The sequence below is a fragment of the Haliotis rubra genome, unplaced genomic scaffold (assembly GCF_003918875.1).
Source record: "Haliotis rubra isolate DU_JTF1 unplaced genomic scaffold, ASM391887v1 Scf38, whole genome shotgun sequence".
In the NCBI taxonomy this organism is placed as follows: Eukaryota; Metazoa; Mollusca; class Gastropoda; order Lepetellida; family Haliotidae; genus Haliotis; species Haliotis rubra.
The window spans coordinates 2,883,515-2,900,451 of NW_025767057.1; the positions used below are offsets into that span (position 1 = coordinate 2,883,515).

General features: G+C 39.9%; 1 protein-coding gene across 1 annotated transcript in view; it reads left to right on the forward strand.

Moving 5' to 3' along the window:
- LOC124286261 (solute carrier organic anion transporter family member 4A1-like) overlaps positions 1 to 16,937 on the forward strand; it is a 49,241-nt gene that overhangs the window by 28,833 nt on the left and 3,471 nt on the right. Inside the window, exons 2-10 of the mRNA XM_046722607.1 lie at positions 4,031 to 4,449; positions 4,529 to 4,539; positions 4,932 to 5,034; positions 5,601 to 5,722; positions 6,260 to 6,430; positions 7,364 to 7,453; positions 12,038 to 12,245; positions 13,882 to 14,038; positions 16,310 to 16,476. Coding sequence (XP_046578563.1) covers positions 4,031 to 4,449; positions 4,529 to 4,539; positions 4,932 to 5,034; positions 5,601 to 5,722; positions 6,260 to 6,430; positions 7,364 to 7,453; positions 12,038 to 12,245; positions 13,882 to 14,038; positions 16,310 to 16,476 — 1,448 coding nt within the window. The remainder of the gene's footprint in view (positions 1 to 4,030; positions 4,450 to 4,528; positions 4,540 to 4,931; positions 5,035 to 5,600; positions 5,723 to 6,259; positions 6,431 to 7,363; positions 7,454 to 12,037; positions 12,246 to 13,881; positions 14,039 to 16,309; positions 16,477 to 16,937) is intronic.

Genomic DNA, 16,937 nt, shown 5'->3' on the forward strand with positions numbered 1-16,937 from the left:
TGATAGATGGGGCCTACGAGCCACATCAAACAATATTTGGAACAAGGAGACTTTGGTTTAGTTGTCCTGCTCTTGAATAATAAGAACAAAATCTATCAGCTACAAGACAGCTTAAATTAAGACATTAGTTGATTAATAAGTGTTAGCTTCAGACACACACCAAGTAAAAATGAAATGCAGCATTCACATGTTGCATGGAATTGCACCAAGAATTTTGTATGTGAGGCAATCACTTAGACACATAGGCTACCTGGTATTCAGATGTTGAAATATGTCTATAAAGAAATTTGTTTTAACTTTGTACTTAAAATCACTGTATAACTGTATTAACTCACTCACTGGTATGCTGATTGACTCATTTATGGTCATTGTATTTCACAATACTTTCCGTTAATTTGTTCGTAACGTGTCCATTAACCTTACTTGTAAAATGCTACACCAACCTTCCTGTCATTTTTAATATCAATGCCAACTGTCCTGGTGACCAATGAACATACTGTCGACAGTTTAGATGGGTTCTGCAGAGTACAGGGTACAATATATTTCTATGAATATATAATTATTTAGAAAAACAGGCAATGATAAGGTTGGTTGGTTGGTTGTTTAACTCTGCACTCAGCAATATTCCAGCTATATGGCAGTGGTATGTAAACAATCGAAGTCTGGACCAGACAATCCAGTGGTCAACAGCATGCATATCAACTACAACGCAATTGGGATACGATGACATGTGTCAATCAGGTCAGCAAGCCAGACCACCCCATCCGGTTAGTTGCCTTTTATGACAAACATGGCTTTCTGAAGACCAATTCTAATCCCAGATTTTCACTGTGCAAGGATTATATGTACATGATATTGACATGAGTGTTGCCATAGAGTCAGATGGTGTTGGTTAAAGGGGTAGGGAATGTGATGCGTTGACAGGAGGCCTTTAAGCTATATCAACAGGTAGGGTCATGACTTTGAAACATTCGTGTCACTTGTATTTCCTTGAACACTGACACCGATTTATTCCAGATTTCAGGTTACTGGATACATGGCACAGCTTTTTCACATTTATTTACATTTTCCATTTTGTCGTATGTTAACCCAGCTAGTATACCTCAGTCATGTGGGTTTGTTTTGTGTGCTGGGTAATACCAAAATAATTGCATTTACGCAAACAGTAGTTGATAATCTGGATCCATTTCACAAAGCTATCATAGCGTTACGACTGTCGTAAATCTATGTTACAGTAAGGGAGGTACGATAGTCGTAGCGCTACGATAGGTTTGTGGAACGGGCCCTGGTTGGTGAATGATAGTGGGAATATTTCCTTTCAGTGTCAATATAGTGCTAGACTAACGCTTAGTCTCTGAATATATATAATTTTGATAGTAACAAACAAGCCCATTTAAATTGAAAAGGAGCCCCGAGGAGACCAGAGACCTGAACCTGAGGAAATCTAGACTTGCTTCGTTTAGGGCTTGGCAGTAGGGAAAATAATGTGGTTCAGGGACTGTGAGACAGACTAATATAGTGCCTGCATCGATTCATCAAGAATATTGGTCATTAACATATATCTAAGATAACACCCGTATTGTGTTGGAGACTCTTGATTCCAGTGTTAATCACTTCAGGACAGCATTTGTTTGTATTATGTTTTGGAGGGTGTGGGTTAGTCCTCCCTTTATAAGTTGATTTAAGGTGACTATTCTTCTTTCATCATAACCTTCCCCAAGTGGGTTATCTGATGAAGAAGAAGCACCATCTTTAATCTTTTTAGTAGAATGAGGATCAACCCTCAGATATTCTGCTAACTGGGCAGTTGCTCTATCAACAAGCGGAGATGGTCATTCACTGTATTGTATCATGATAACCAGTTGCAGGTTTGTTATAACAGTAAAATCTGAACGCAGTGCCAGGTGCCATTGTTCTAGTTCTACCGTATTCAATGTATTAAGCACCCCCTCTGTAATAAGCACCTCCTCCATTAGAAATACATAGCATGCAGAAAATACACCAACCACACACACCACACACCACACACACACCACACCACACCACACCACACACCCACACACCACACCACACCACACCACACCACACACCACACACCACACCCATGGGGTATCCTAATAAGTGCTCCTTTTGGACTTTTATTAGCTAAGCACCATGGGCGCTAACTACTTTCAATACAGTATATGGCTGGAAGGTGCACTTGTGGAGGAGGTTATACCATAACTGTGTGTTATAATCCAGTTTTTGTTATCCTGTTTTCAATATATTACCTCACCACATGTGTGTAATGAGAAGATGGCATTTGTATTGCTTCTTAAGGAAGAGGTGTGAATGCCCTTTCTGCATAGTTTTTACTGTATTTCTTCAGCCATGAAAATATCAGCATCTGTGGAAAAGAATGACAAAAACTTCCTGGGGATAATTGTGTAATGATTCTGTGTGTCAAATCACAGACAGTGGCAATAACTTATACCTGTTGTATAAGCAATCAGTCCGAAAAAATGTGCTAATGTGGAAGTCTTTACCAAACTTAGAAGCCTATTTAGAATTCTGAAAATCTCAAGATCTTTGGTAAAAAATATCTTGGCACAGTGTGAAGTGTTTGTGTACACTGTGAGACCTTCACCAGGTATTTGATAGGAGCAGGCAGACAGGAAGACAGTGGTGTTGGTGATCTACTGTTACAGTTGTTACCAGGCTAGAGTTTCTGTCTGGAATGGGATACTCCAGTGAAAAAGTAGGAACAGGAAGGATATTTTACAACACTTCAAATAGTGCTGTGGGTTGAATGGTATAGCTGTATGAGTTGCCTCCCTTGATGAGCTTGTCTCCAGCATCAATGTGGCTCATAGCATGTACGAGAATAGGTTTACTTTTCAATCAAAATATGAGTTTGTTGATATATCATTGTGTTATAAACAAATATGTGGATACGCAGAGTGAGTGAGTGAGTGAGTTGGGTTAAATATCAGTTTTAGCAATATTGCAGTAATGTCATGATACTAGTTTTATGTTGGAAGTCACTCAAGTCAGTGAGGCTTATCTGTTTAATGAAACCCATTTTGATGAGAATTATGTGAATTATACAAACTAAATCAGGATGAATTTGGTATTCAAACCCACAGTCTGTGAAACTTGACATGTTGACATTGCATCAAATGATGGACCTTAGTCCTCTGGGCAAACACAACACTCCATGATGTATTTAACACATCATTCTGTCCCAACCTTGCAGGCAGGTTAACACAACCTTCTGACTTTCCTGCAGCATTTTGACAATGTCACCTGTTAGCAGGGAATATACATAACAGAGGGCTGAGATGTATAAGATATTGCAGTGAACTCTGCATATATTGCTACAAAATAAATGTTTGAATATTACTTCCTAGACAAATGCTTAGTTTCTGAATATATATAATTTTGACAGAAACAATTAAATCCTTTTTAAATTGAAAGGAGACCCTGAACCTGACAGAATCTATATTTGCTACATTTAGGACTTTAACATCTCCAGAAAGGGATGGGCAAGAAGATATAGTTTGTCTTGTCCATCAGTTTGTTATAACCATAGTTTATCATCAGTGAGTGAGTGAGTGCGTTTAGCTTTATGCCACACTCAGCAATATTCCAGCTATATGGCAGCAGTCTGTAAATAATCGACCAGACAATCCTGTGATCAACAGCTTGAGCATTGATCTACACAAATGGGATACAATGACGTGTGTCAATCAAGTCAGTGAGTCTGACCACCCGATCCCGATAGTTGCCTCTTACAACAAGTATGGGTGACTGAAGATCAATTCTAACTCTGATCTTCACAGGTCTTATCATCAGTGAAATATTGACAGTGTTACAACGAGTTTCACCTCACCTGAACGTTGTTTCAGTCACAGGTTTGTCTGATCCAGAGTTGACAAGTTTAGCCAGGCTGTGAAGTAGCTGGATCACAATACCAGTCAACTGTACTGTTATGTACATTGTATAGATGTATTTTGTGATGTGTAATAACGTGATGTATTGCTTGTTGCAGGGTATGGTGGTCAATGGGTTCGTCAATGTGGTGATATCTAATATCGAGAGACGCTTTGAGATCAGCAGTACCCAATCAGGCACGATAGCCAGCTGCTATGACATTGCTTCAGTTCTCTGTCTTATACCGGTCAGCTACTTCGGAGGTCTCGGGATCAAGCCCAGATATCTTGGCGTTGGAATATTTATTCTTGGAGTTGGTTCCTTTGTGTTCGCATTGCCCCATTTCACAACACCCCTGTACACTGTTCAGAGGACTCAAGAGAACATTTGTCGGATCGGTGGCAACACTACTGGGACATGTGACACAGGTTTAACAGAGTCTTTGTCGGATTACAAGTATGTGTTCTTCCTGGGCCAGCTGCTACACGGGGCAGGGGCGTCACCTCTCTACACCTCTCTACTTGCCTCTAAGGCCGAGTGGTGAGTGGATATATGAATCTGGATAATACCAAAACCAAACAATTGCCTCTAAGGTAGAAACCAGGGCCCTCGTCAGTTTCTATGTTGGTGAGTGGATGTATGAAGTGTTCGGATAATACCACAGTACCAAACAATTAGACCACAGTCAAACGTTCATTGAATAATCCAATCTGGACCAGGCAATCATGTGAATGATATCATCATCTACATGATTGGGATACGATGACATACATCAACCACGTCAGTGGGCCTGATTGCCGATCCTTGAACCCATGAGACACCTATTACGACATGCTTGGGTTGCTGTCAAATAGTTTGCTAGAAATGACTTCACGTAATCTAAGCCCAATACATGTCCTGTAGGTTGATGATTTTAAATCTTTATCTTATATAGGAGACAAATAAAATGTTTTCATCAATTATAGCTACCAATTCACGTCTTGGCCTGTCTTAATTCTGTGTATATCTTTGACTTTCAGGAATCTTCTACTCCTTTGCTATCATTGGTCCAGCAATTGGCTATATGGCAGGTGGCGAGTTCCTTAAGATTTTCACAGACACTGGTGCCATCGATACATCCAGGTAAATCGGTGTTCATGAACATGGGTGTTATTGATACATCAGGTAAACAGGCGTTTATGAACATTGTGCTATTGATACATCCAGGTTACACAGGTGTTCACAGACATTCGTGCTATTGATAGATGAAGCTTACACAGGTGAGGTGTTGACAGACATTAATGCTATTGATTTATCCAGGTAACACAGGTGTTCACAGATATAAGTGCTGTTGATAGATCCAGGTAACATGTGTTCACAGACATCAGTGCTGTTGATAGATGAAGTTGACACAGGTGTTGATAGACATTAATGCTATTGATTTATCCAGGTAACACAGGTGTTCACAGATATTAGTGCTGTTGATAGATCCAGGTAACATGTGTTCACAGACATCAGTGCTGTTGATAGATGAAGTTGACACAGGTGTTGATAGACATTAATGCTGTTGATTTATCCAGGTATATCTGTTCACAGATATTAGTGTTGTTGATAGATCTAGGTAACATATGTTGACAGTGCTGTTGATAGATCCAGTTGAGCGACATGGTGGCTAGTGGAAGTGTGTATAGTCACGCTGTGTGTTTCAGTCTCTCCATTACGACTGACAACCCCCGCTGGGTTGGGGCATGGTGGATTGGCTTCCTGTTTAGCGGCGCCCTTGCTTTCTTTGTTGCCGTCCCTCTCTCTGGATTCCCGCGAGCTCTGCCAGGTAATTACAGACTGCATTCTTGACACCCTTGTCTTAGACATACATGCTAGGATAGATGTCCTTATGGATCAGTCATTGTTAAAGGCAGGTTTTTTTCACCTGTGATATGATTCACGTTTTGTAAGATTATATCAAAAGATATCTGATCGATATTTTGTTTTGTGTTACACCAAGGACCATAATGAAAACTGCCCCAAGAAACAGTACACCCAAACCAGAATAACATCGTCTCCCAGAGCTTGTAACTGGTGTGCTCAGTGAACCAAACCAAGAATGTCCTGGCAATTATACATCATCCAGGGCACCCTTTTAAGATCATCCATGGATGCCATCCAGAATTATTCACCAGTAGTCTTCTGCATTTCATGGTCTGATTGTGAAAGTTTAGATTGTAAAGCCCCAGCATATGGTGAAAGTTCAGATTGTAAAGCCCCAGATTAAGGTGAAAGTTCAGATTTATAGACTCCACTGGAACACATACCTGTATGTATAATCCACTTCTGTGGACATGACATCAATGTGTATTGCTGTGTGCAGGCTCCAGCAAGTATATAGCAGAGCGGGGCAAGGAGGTCCACAAGGGCAGCAGTGAAGATGAGGCTAACAAGATAGGCAATAAGAGAGGGATCAAAGACATATTACTCTCCATCAAACTACTTGTGAGCAATCCAACGTTCATGTTCCTCAACTTTGCAGCAGCCAGTGAAGGTATGCATGTTTTAGCTCATATACACTGCTGTATTCTAAACAATTTGTTGTCTATCATACTGAAACACCATAGTGATGATCCTGGACTGACATGTAGTCCCTGAAATATAATGATGTATTTACCCATAGGGTTATAAATAACTGAGTTCTTAAAACGTGTGTGTGATTTAGTGCAAGTATCACTTTATCGACCCTTGGGAATTGTTTGCATCAGAAATGAAGTTGACATCATTCGAAAAATGGTAGTTTTCTGAATTTGGTATCAATCTGAAATTTGTAATGCACTACACTAATGATATATCTTTCTCTATTGCTGCCTACCATACAATTTATGTGAAACACATATGAAACAGTCAAGATTTATCTGAAGTATGTAGAGGCTGTGTACTGGCTGCTGTTACCTGCCACTGTTACCTGCCTCTGTTACCTGCCACTGTTACCTGTGCCTCTGTTACCTGTCACTGTTACCTGCCTTTGTTACCTACCACTGTTACCCGCCTTTGTTACCTACCCGCCTCTGTTACCCGCCCTGTTACCTCTGTTGCCGCCCTGTTACCCGCCTTGTTACCTCTGTTACCTGCCACTGTTACCTGCTGCTGTTACCTACCACTGTTACCTGCTGTTGTTAGACCACTGTTACCTGCCGCTGTTACCTGCCCCTGTTCCTGCCTCTGTTACCTGCCTTTGTTACCTGCTGCTGTTACCTACCACTGTTACCTGCTGTTGTTAGACCACTGTTACCTGCCGCTGTTACCTGCATCTGTTCCCTGCCTCTGTTACCTGCCACTGTTACCTGCTGCTGTTACCTACCACTGTTACCTGCTGTTGTTAGACCACTGTTACCTGCCTCTGTTCCCTGCCTCTGTTACCTGCCTCTGTTACCTGCCACTGTTACCTGCCTCTATTACCTGTGGACTGTCTCCTCTGTTACAGGCATCCTCCTCAGTGGATTCTCTACATTTGCTCCCAAGTTCATCGAGGCTCAGTTCAGTTTGCCAGCTGCAAGTGCGGCCCAGTTTGTTGGTAAGTGGAAATATCTAGAAAAAGTACTGGTACTATTGAAAGTGTAATCTCAAATATAACACTCCATGAGTGTAGATTGGGTGAGAGATCATCCTTAAGCTGACTGTGAGATCTGGGCTAGACTAGGTCCGAGGTACGCCATGTCTGAGAGATGTCTCTCTGTCAATCAGGTCTGTGGCTTGACTGATTCCACCTTGGCACAGATTAATGGTTCTGTACCCAGTCAATGGTTTGGCTGGTCCAGATCTACAAGCAGGAATATTAGGATGTGAATCAGTGTAGGAAAGATAGCCCGTCCCAACGTCCAAGACGGGTGAATTTTGTGGAGGACGGGTTAAAAAAATATCTAGTCCGTCCTCATGTCGGGTCAATTTTAGCAAACCAATGACATATATATATAATGATTATAACCTTTTGATTTACTGCCGAAGGTGTTTTATTTATATTTGGAGGACAGGCTAGATTTTGGCAGGACTGGTAAAAAATTTGACCTGCCAGTCCTGTGGACAGGCTAGATTTTCTACATCTTTCCTACACTGATGTGAATACTGTTGGTATCATCAGATGTGATGCCTATTGTTGGTATCATCAGATGTGATGCCTACTGTTGGTATCATCAGATGTGATGCCTATTGATGGTATCATCAGATGTGATGCCTATTGTTGGTATCATCAGAAGTGATGCCTATTGTTGGTATCATCAGATGTGATCCCCCCTTGTTGGTATGATCAGATGTTTCTGGCTCCTACCCAGTGTGTGTATGTATATGTGATGGCTCCTACCCAGTGTGTGTATGTATATGTGATGGCTCCTACCCAGTGTGTGTGTGTATGTGATATGTGATGGTATATCTGGCCCTCACCCAGTGTGTGTATGTATATGTGATGGCTCCTACCCAGTGTGTGTATGTATATGTGATGGCTCCTACCCAGTGTGTGTATGTATATGTGATGGCTCCTACCCAGTGTGTGTATGTATATGTGATGGCTCCTACCCAGTGTGTGTATGTATATGTGATGGCTCCTACCCAGTGTGTGTATGTATATGTGATGGCTCCTACCCAGTGTGTGTATGTATATGTGATGGCTCCTACCCAGTGTGTGTATGTATATGTGATGGCTCCTACCCAGTGTGTGTATGTATATGTGATGGCTCCTACCCAGTGTGTGTATGTATATGTGATGGCTCCTACCCAGTGTGTGTATATGTATGTACCCAGTGTGTGTGTATATGTGATGGCTCCTACCCAGTGTGTATGTATATGTGATGGCTCCTACCCAGTGTGTGTGTGTGTATGTATATGTGATGGCTCCTACCCAGTGTGTGTATGTATATGTGATGGCTCCTACCCAGTGTGTGTATGTATATGTGATGGCTCCTACCCAGTGTGTGTATGTATATGTGATGGCTCCTACCCAGTGTGTGTATGTATATGTGATGGCTCCTACCCAGTGTGTATGTATATGTGATGGCTCCTACCCAGTGTGTATGTATATGTGATGGCTCCTACCCAGTGTGTGTATGTATATGTGATGGCTCCTACCCAGTGTGTGTATGTATATGTGATGGCTCCTACCCAGTGTGTGTATGTATATGTGATGGCTCCTACCCAGTGTGTGTATGTATATGTGATGGCTCCTACCCAGTGTGTGTATGTATATGTGATGGCTCCTACCCAGTGTGTGTATGTATATGTGATGGCTCCTACCCAGTGTGTATGTATATGTGATGGCTCCTACCCAGTGTGTATGTATATGTGATGGCTCCCTACCCAGTGTGTGTATGTATATGTGATGGCTCCTATCCCCAGTGTGTATGTATATGTGATGGCTCCTATCCAGTGTGTACCCAGTGTGATGGCTCCACCCAGTGTGTGTATGTATATGTGATGGCTCCTACCCAGTGTGTGTGTATGTATATTAGATGGCTCCTACCCAGTGTGTATGTATATGTGATGGCTCCTACCCAGTGTGTATGTATATGTGATGGCTCCTACCCAGTGTGTATGTATATGTGATGGCTCCTACCCAGTGTGTGTATGTATATGTGATGGCTCCTACCCAGTGTGTGTATGTATATGTGATGGCTCCTACCCAGTGTGTATGTATATGTGATTGCTCCTACCCAGTGTGTATGTATATGTGATGGCTCCTACCCAGCAGACATGGGGTAATTGTAATTTGTAATTGTAATTGAATGTAATTAATTACAAAAATCTATGTAATTGCATGTAATTTGTAATTGAATGTTTAAAATGTATTTTGTAGTTGTAATTTAGTTAATTAATATCTCAATGTAATTGAATTTTTCAATTACTTATTCAATTACATCAAATTACATCTCACTTTTTTATTTTGGTGGTCATCAGGCAACCCTTGCAATTATATTCTGTACAATAAGGAGGACAAAGCAGTGTTTTTCAATAAGATGCTTGTTGACGGTATATTCTCTAGCAGGTGTTAAGTTTTGAAACAGATTTGAATGTCTAAGCGTTTGTAACTATCACCATCTGCACATTTGTGAAACAAAGGGAATCAGTAACGCAGGACTGAATGTAGGTTGGTATTTGAGGAAATGGGGGATTAACAGTACTATTAGTCAAGTTCCTATCAAAATGGCCTCTTTGTTTATTTCTCATAGGATATGATATTCAAAATCTTACTGAACTCAGAGACCATATAATATTATATGGTCTCTGCTGAACTGTAGTCCTATTTTTATAATCATGAAAGGTAATAAGCCATAAATCCAAGTTGACAAATCCTTTAGTATGTTAATATGGATTATGTCAGATAGAGAGACCGGCTGATTATATATTGTAATGTAGGCCTGTAATGATGTCATGATACAGTACACCTAAGGTAACAGTGGTGGACAAAGTGTTTTTTGCAACAAGAGATGATAGAGGTGTGTATTTGATAATAAGCCCAAAGAAATATGCAAAATACAAATTTGATCAAATAGTGTACATTGTAGATATGATCTACTTTTGCATTTCACTTTTTGATGACAAAAATATTAATTGGATTTAGTGACCACTGCTTACCAACATCGATATGTTGTTGATTAAAGGAATACAGGAATATATTTGTTGTTTTTCGGGGGTTTTATCTTAACAAAGTAATTTGTAATGTGATTAATTACATTGGTAATGTAATTGTAATTTAATTAATTACATTTCAAAGTAATTGAACCCATGACTGCTACCCAGTGTGTATGTATATGTGATGGCTCCTACCCAGTGTGTATGTATATGTGATGGCTCCTACCCAGTGTGTATGTATATGTGATGGCTCCTACCCATTGTGTGTATGTATATGTGATGGCTCCTACCCAGTGTGTGTATGTATATGTGATGGCTCCTATCCAGTGTGTGTATGTATATGTGATGGCTCCTACCCAGTGTGTATGTATATGTGATGGCTCCTACCCAGTGTGTGTATGTATATGTGATGGCTCCTACCCAGTTTGTGTATGTATATGTGATGGCTCCTACCCAGTGTGTATGTATATGTGATGGCTCCTACCCAGTGTGTATGTATATGTGATGGCTCCCTACCCAGTGTGTATGTATATGTGATGGCTCCTACCCAGTGTGTGTGTGTATATGTGATGGCTCCTACCCATTGTGTGTATGTATATGTGATAGCTCCTACCCAGTGTGTATGTATATGTGATGGCTCCTACCCAGTGTGTATGTATATGTGATGGCTCCTACCCATGTGTGTGTATGTATATGTGATGGCTCCTACCCAGTGTGTATGTATATGTGATGGCTCCTACCCAGTGTGTGTATGTATATGTGATGGCTCCTACCCAGTGTGTATGTATATGTGATGGCTCCTACCCAGTGTGTATGTATATGTGATGGCTCCTACCCAGTGTGTGTATGTATATGTGATGGCTCCTACCCAGTGTGTGTATGTATATGTGATGGCTCCTACCCAGTGTGTATGTATATGTGATGGCTCCTACCCAGTGTGTATGTATATGTGATGGTTCCTACCCATTGTGTGTATGTATATGTGATGGTTCCTACCCAGCGTGTGTATGTATATGTGATGGCTCCTACCCAGTGTGTATGTATATGTGATGGCTCCTACCCAGTGTGTATGTATATGTGATGGCTCCTACCCAGTGTGTATGTATATGTGATGGCTCCTACCCAGTGTGTATGTATATGTGATGGCTCCTACCCAGTGTGTATGTATATGTGATGGTCTCCTACCCAGTGTGTGTATGTATATGTGATGGTTCCTACCCAGCTGTGTGTATGTATATGATGATAGCCTACCCAGTGTGTATGTATATGTGATGGCTCCTACCCAGTGTGTATGTATATGTGATGGCTCCTACCCAGTGTGTATGTATATGTGATGGCTCCTACCCAGTGTGTATGTATATGTGATGGCTCCTACCCAGTGTGTATGTATATGTGATGGTTCCTACCCAGTGTGTGTATGTATATGTGATGGCTCCTACCCAGTGTGTATGTATATGTGATGGCTCCTACCCAGTGTGTATGTATATGTGATGGCTCCTACCCAGTGTGTATGTATATGTGAAATCCCTTGTCTCTTCAGGTTACGCAGCCATCCCAGCGGGTGGAGGTGGCACATTTCTCGGAGGTTACATCGTCAAACGCTTCAATATGAAGGTGTCCGGGATCATCAAGTTTTGTCTTGGTGCTACAATAATCGTCCTATTTGTCGCCTTAGTCTTCTTGATCAACTGTGAAAATGTCCCTTTTGCTGGTATCAATGTCAAATACAACACCAGTGCCAATAACATGTGAGTACATGCATGCAGTCCACGGTTCTGGGGAGGGAGGTGAATCAGACATTTGTATATTTGTCACACCTGTGGAATCATGCACGTGACATTGTCATTGTCGAGACATGCAGAAATCTTGCGGACTTCGATTCTAAGGTTCTTCTTTCAAAGGAAAGGATGGTTTCCCTGAAGTTTGCTAACCTTAATACCAAAGGAAAACTGTTGGTCACCTGAGACGATTACAGGATAAGAGTCTGGAGAACCTGTGTAGTGATAACTGTTTGTTTCAAGTGATGATGCACTTGTTCATTCATCTTAAGCACCAATATTTACTGTGCTGGCTTACATTGCTTAGTTGCACCAGGATCTGCAGATCTTGGGTTTGAATCCCAAATCCTCACTGACCATGGTCCAGGGTTTCTGAACACTATACCCATGGTGGACATTGGTTTCACTGGAGAAGTCTACAGCCTGGTGCATATTGACATTTCTTTATACATGAAGCTAACATGATGTGATATAGGGAAGGATAACATTATATGGATGAACAACAACAATAGTCACTGTAATAAAGACGATGGATGAACAACAACAATAGTCACTGTAATAAAGACGTTGTTAATCCATATAATGGTATCCTTGTTTACTGCTCCAACTGCTAAATGCCTCAAAGAAGTGATGACATATTGCTGAAATATTGTCCAAAGTGATGATATAATGCTGAAATATTGTCCAAAGTGATGATATATTGCTCAAATATTGTCCAAAGTGATGATATATTGCTCAAGTATTGTCCAAAGTGATGATATATTGCTCAAATATTGTCCAAAGTGATGATATATTGCTCAAATATTGTCCAAAGTGATGATATAATGCTCAAATATTGTCCAAAGTGATGATATAATGCTCAAATATTGTCCAAAGTGATGATATATTGCTCAAATATTGTCCAAAGTGATGATATATTGCTCAAATATTGTCCAAAGTGATGATATAATGCTCAAATATTGTCCAAAGTGATGACATAAAAGTGATGATATATTGCTCAAATATTGTCCAAAGTGATGATATATTGCTCAAATATTGTCCAAAGTGATGATATATTGCTCAAATATTGTCCAAAGTGATGATATATTGCTCAAATATTGTCCAAAGTGATGATATATTGCTCAAATATTGTCCAAAGTGATGATATATTGCTCAAATATTGTCCAAAGTGATGATATAATGCTCAAATATTGTCCAAAGTGATGACATAAAAGTGATGATATATTGCTCAAATATTGTCCAAAGTGTTGATATAATGCTCAAATATTGTCCAAAGTGATGATCTATTGCTCAAATATTGTCCAAAGTGATGATATATTGCTCAAATATTGTCCAAAGTGATGATATATTGCTCAAATATTGTCCAAAGTGATGATATATTGCTCATATATTGTCCAAAGTGATGAAGGCAGTGGGGTAGCCTAGTGGTTAAAGCTTTTGCTCATAATGCCACACACCTGGGTTCGATTCCCCACAAAGTGTGTAGCCCATTTCTAGTGTCCCCGCTTTGATATTGCTGGAATATTGCTAAAAGCGGTGTAAAACTAAACTAACTCACTCACCCAAATTGACTAAAGAACTTGCTCACTCACTGTTTAACCTACAGGGAGTTAGGATTCCTGGGCAAGAATTTGGACAACACATGTAACAGTAACTGTGCGTGTACGGAGGACGACTACCACCCAGTGTGTGGCCGGGACGGACTCATGTACTTCTCCCCCTGCTATGCTGGATGTCAGGTGTCTGAGAGTGGCAGTGTCAAGGTCAGCATTCAATATGGACTGAGATATGAGCATGTCGCTGTCGCAGTGGCACTCGTGTTAACTGTGTTTTGTTATGTTGACATTTGTCCCTTAGTCTGTGTTTATTTCTGCCTCTTTAATACTGAATGTTCATCTCTATTTTGGTTGTCATTTTTATCAAATATTTAATAAACGAGTTTCAAAAACCGATTTTAACAAAGTCAACATTATGAAACATGCTATTTAGGGCTGTTTTGAGGAGGAAAATATTCCAGAAGAATATGCTGATGAAAAACCTATTTTTTAAACACGGAAATATCATCTATTATGAATCTTTTAGTGAACATTCAGTAGAAATTATGATTCTATTTGAATTTGTTCTGTTAGATTCTGTTTGTTTGCATGAGCTGTTTTGTGCATGAATTTCTTATGAGTTTTCCCAAGGCTTCCTTTACTTTTGTTTAGTTTATTTGCAATCTGATTTGTGTGTAGATAGTTCTTTTCACATTCTGAAATTTCTCCCCAAACAGAGTGGAGTGGAAGAGGTAATTATCACAGCATCATTTGGGACATTTAGGTTGTCTCCCTTTGTTGAGATTTCTACCGATCTTTCTCTAGTAATTTATTAAATGACATCAGTTGACTGAAACCTTTGCCAAATCAAAGTAGAAGTCTGTTTGAACTTCCAGCGATTACGTCATGTCTTAACGCCTATTTTCTAGCTGGTTTAAGAAATACTAACATAATCCACCTCATCATAATTGCATGACAGTAATTGTTCAAGTAGTCACTAGTCTGATAATTAGTCATGTCAATAAGGTAAGTTTCATTTTTACAGCTTTTTCTCTTTGCTGATCACAGTGTGAGCACAGAAACTGTTACATTTGTATCCAGATGTATATCCTCCAATAACATTGTACTGACACTTTTTCCTCTGCCTCGACACTGCACCTTTGTATGATGTACTCATAGATCAATGTCATTTCAATGTTGACACTGGTATTCTACACTCACCCAGGTAAAGAGGAAGCACTGATCATTTAACCTATGCAGCGGTGACTTTTACCGGTGTGCATTAGCAAATTAACTTCTAAGCGATATTTGCTGGTCTGCGTAAGGAGTATCTGAAGCTTGTTTTCAGATAGGTGTTTTTGGCTTTGAAATGATGTGATCTGTACTGTCCAGTTGCCAATTGATGCCAATGCTTCACATTCTATAGTGCCAGGTGACCATGGCAACTAGTACATGTTTGACAGATATAGGTATATGCGGAAATCCTTCAATGTGGTAACTGTTTCACATACAAGTTAAAATATAGTCAACATTTTTCAATAATTTAGCTACTTGCAGATAAAATGTTCATTTATTAAAAGATTAATATGTTTTTCTACTAATATTGAACAAATGAATAAATTTCAATTAAATCAAATTTTTCCATCCTTAACATCATACAATGAAGTTACAATCCAATGACGTCATAGTTTGCTCTTCACTTCGCCTTTAGCAGTATGAGCCTGTCGTAACATTGGAATGAATCTATTTTGTGTACAATATGTTTTGTTGTCTTACTTTTACTCCATGATGCCAAGCTAAAGCAGTTCATACTAACATATTTCATATCAGGGCCTTTGTGTGTTGATATGTCATTTACCAGCAGACATCTTTGATATGTGATAGTTCAGAACTGAATGTATCGTTCAAAGTACATTTTCATTGTCAATGGGTTTTTAAAGAAAGTATATGGCATATATCGTTTCATCCACCATTCAATACCATGATTCATTATGACATAATGTTTGACAGAGACAGTCAGAAAGTATTTTGTGTGTGCCAACAGTGTTGACAGTTTTTCTAGTAAGATGCATGTGGGGAAATATCTCACTGCTAACTCTAATATATTATTTGCTATCAGTAACAATACTGATCAGTAATCTGTTATTATTACTATTTTTAACAAGTATTAAAAAACTAAATTGATAGATAGTTGTGATAATAGGATAATTGTAAACCATTATTCATGACAGTAAAGAACAATAGAACATTTGCACACTAACATGGCACAATGTGTATCCTGCATTATTTGCTGCCAGAATACACCCTGGTATTAATGGCAAGTATGACCAGTAAAGCTTTAATTGTTTGTTAAGAATAAGGCTTTAGTACATTAGCGGCTTTGATATGTACCTTTGGTCTGTTTTGTTTGCCAGAAACAATCGGTGCTTCTCAACATCAGAACTGGGGTTTTGGTACAGCCTAGCCAAGTAAGTGTAAGTCTGTGTTGTTCTGTTTCAGCGTTACTCGAACTGTTCCTGTATCAACAGTAATACTTCAGATTACATGGCAGAGTTTGGCAAGTGCGAGACATCTTGTATCTGGTTACCTCTCTTCATGCCGTTCTTCGCCATGATGATGCTACTCACCTTCATCACCAGCATGCCTGCTCTGTCAGCAACACTCAGGTCAGTGGAACATCTTGATGGTGTATAGCATGGGTCAGTGGAACATCTTGATGGTGTATATCATGGGTCAGTGGAACATCTTGATGGTGTATATCATGGGTCAGTGGAACATCTTGATGGTGTATAGCATGGGTCAGTGGGACATCTTGATGGTGTATAACATGGGTCAGTGGAACATGTTGATGGTGTATATCATGGGTCAGTGAAACATCTTGATGGTGTATATCATGGGTCAGTGGAACATCTTGATGGTGTATAGCATGGGTCAGTGGAACATGTTGATGGTGTATATCATGGGTCAGTGGAACATCTTGATGGTGTATAGCATGGGTCATATATCATGGGTCAGTGAAACATCTTGATGGTGTATATCATGGGTCAGTGGAACATCTTGATGGTGTATAGCATGGGTCAGTGGAACATGTTGATGGTGTATATCATGGGTCAGTGGAACATCTTGA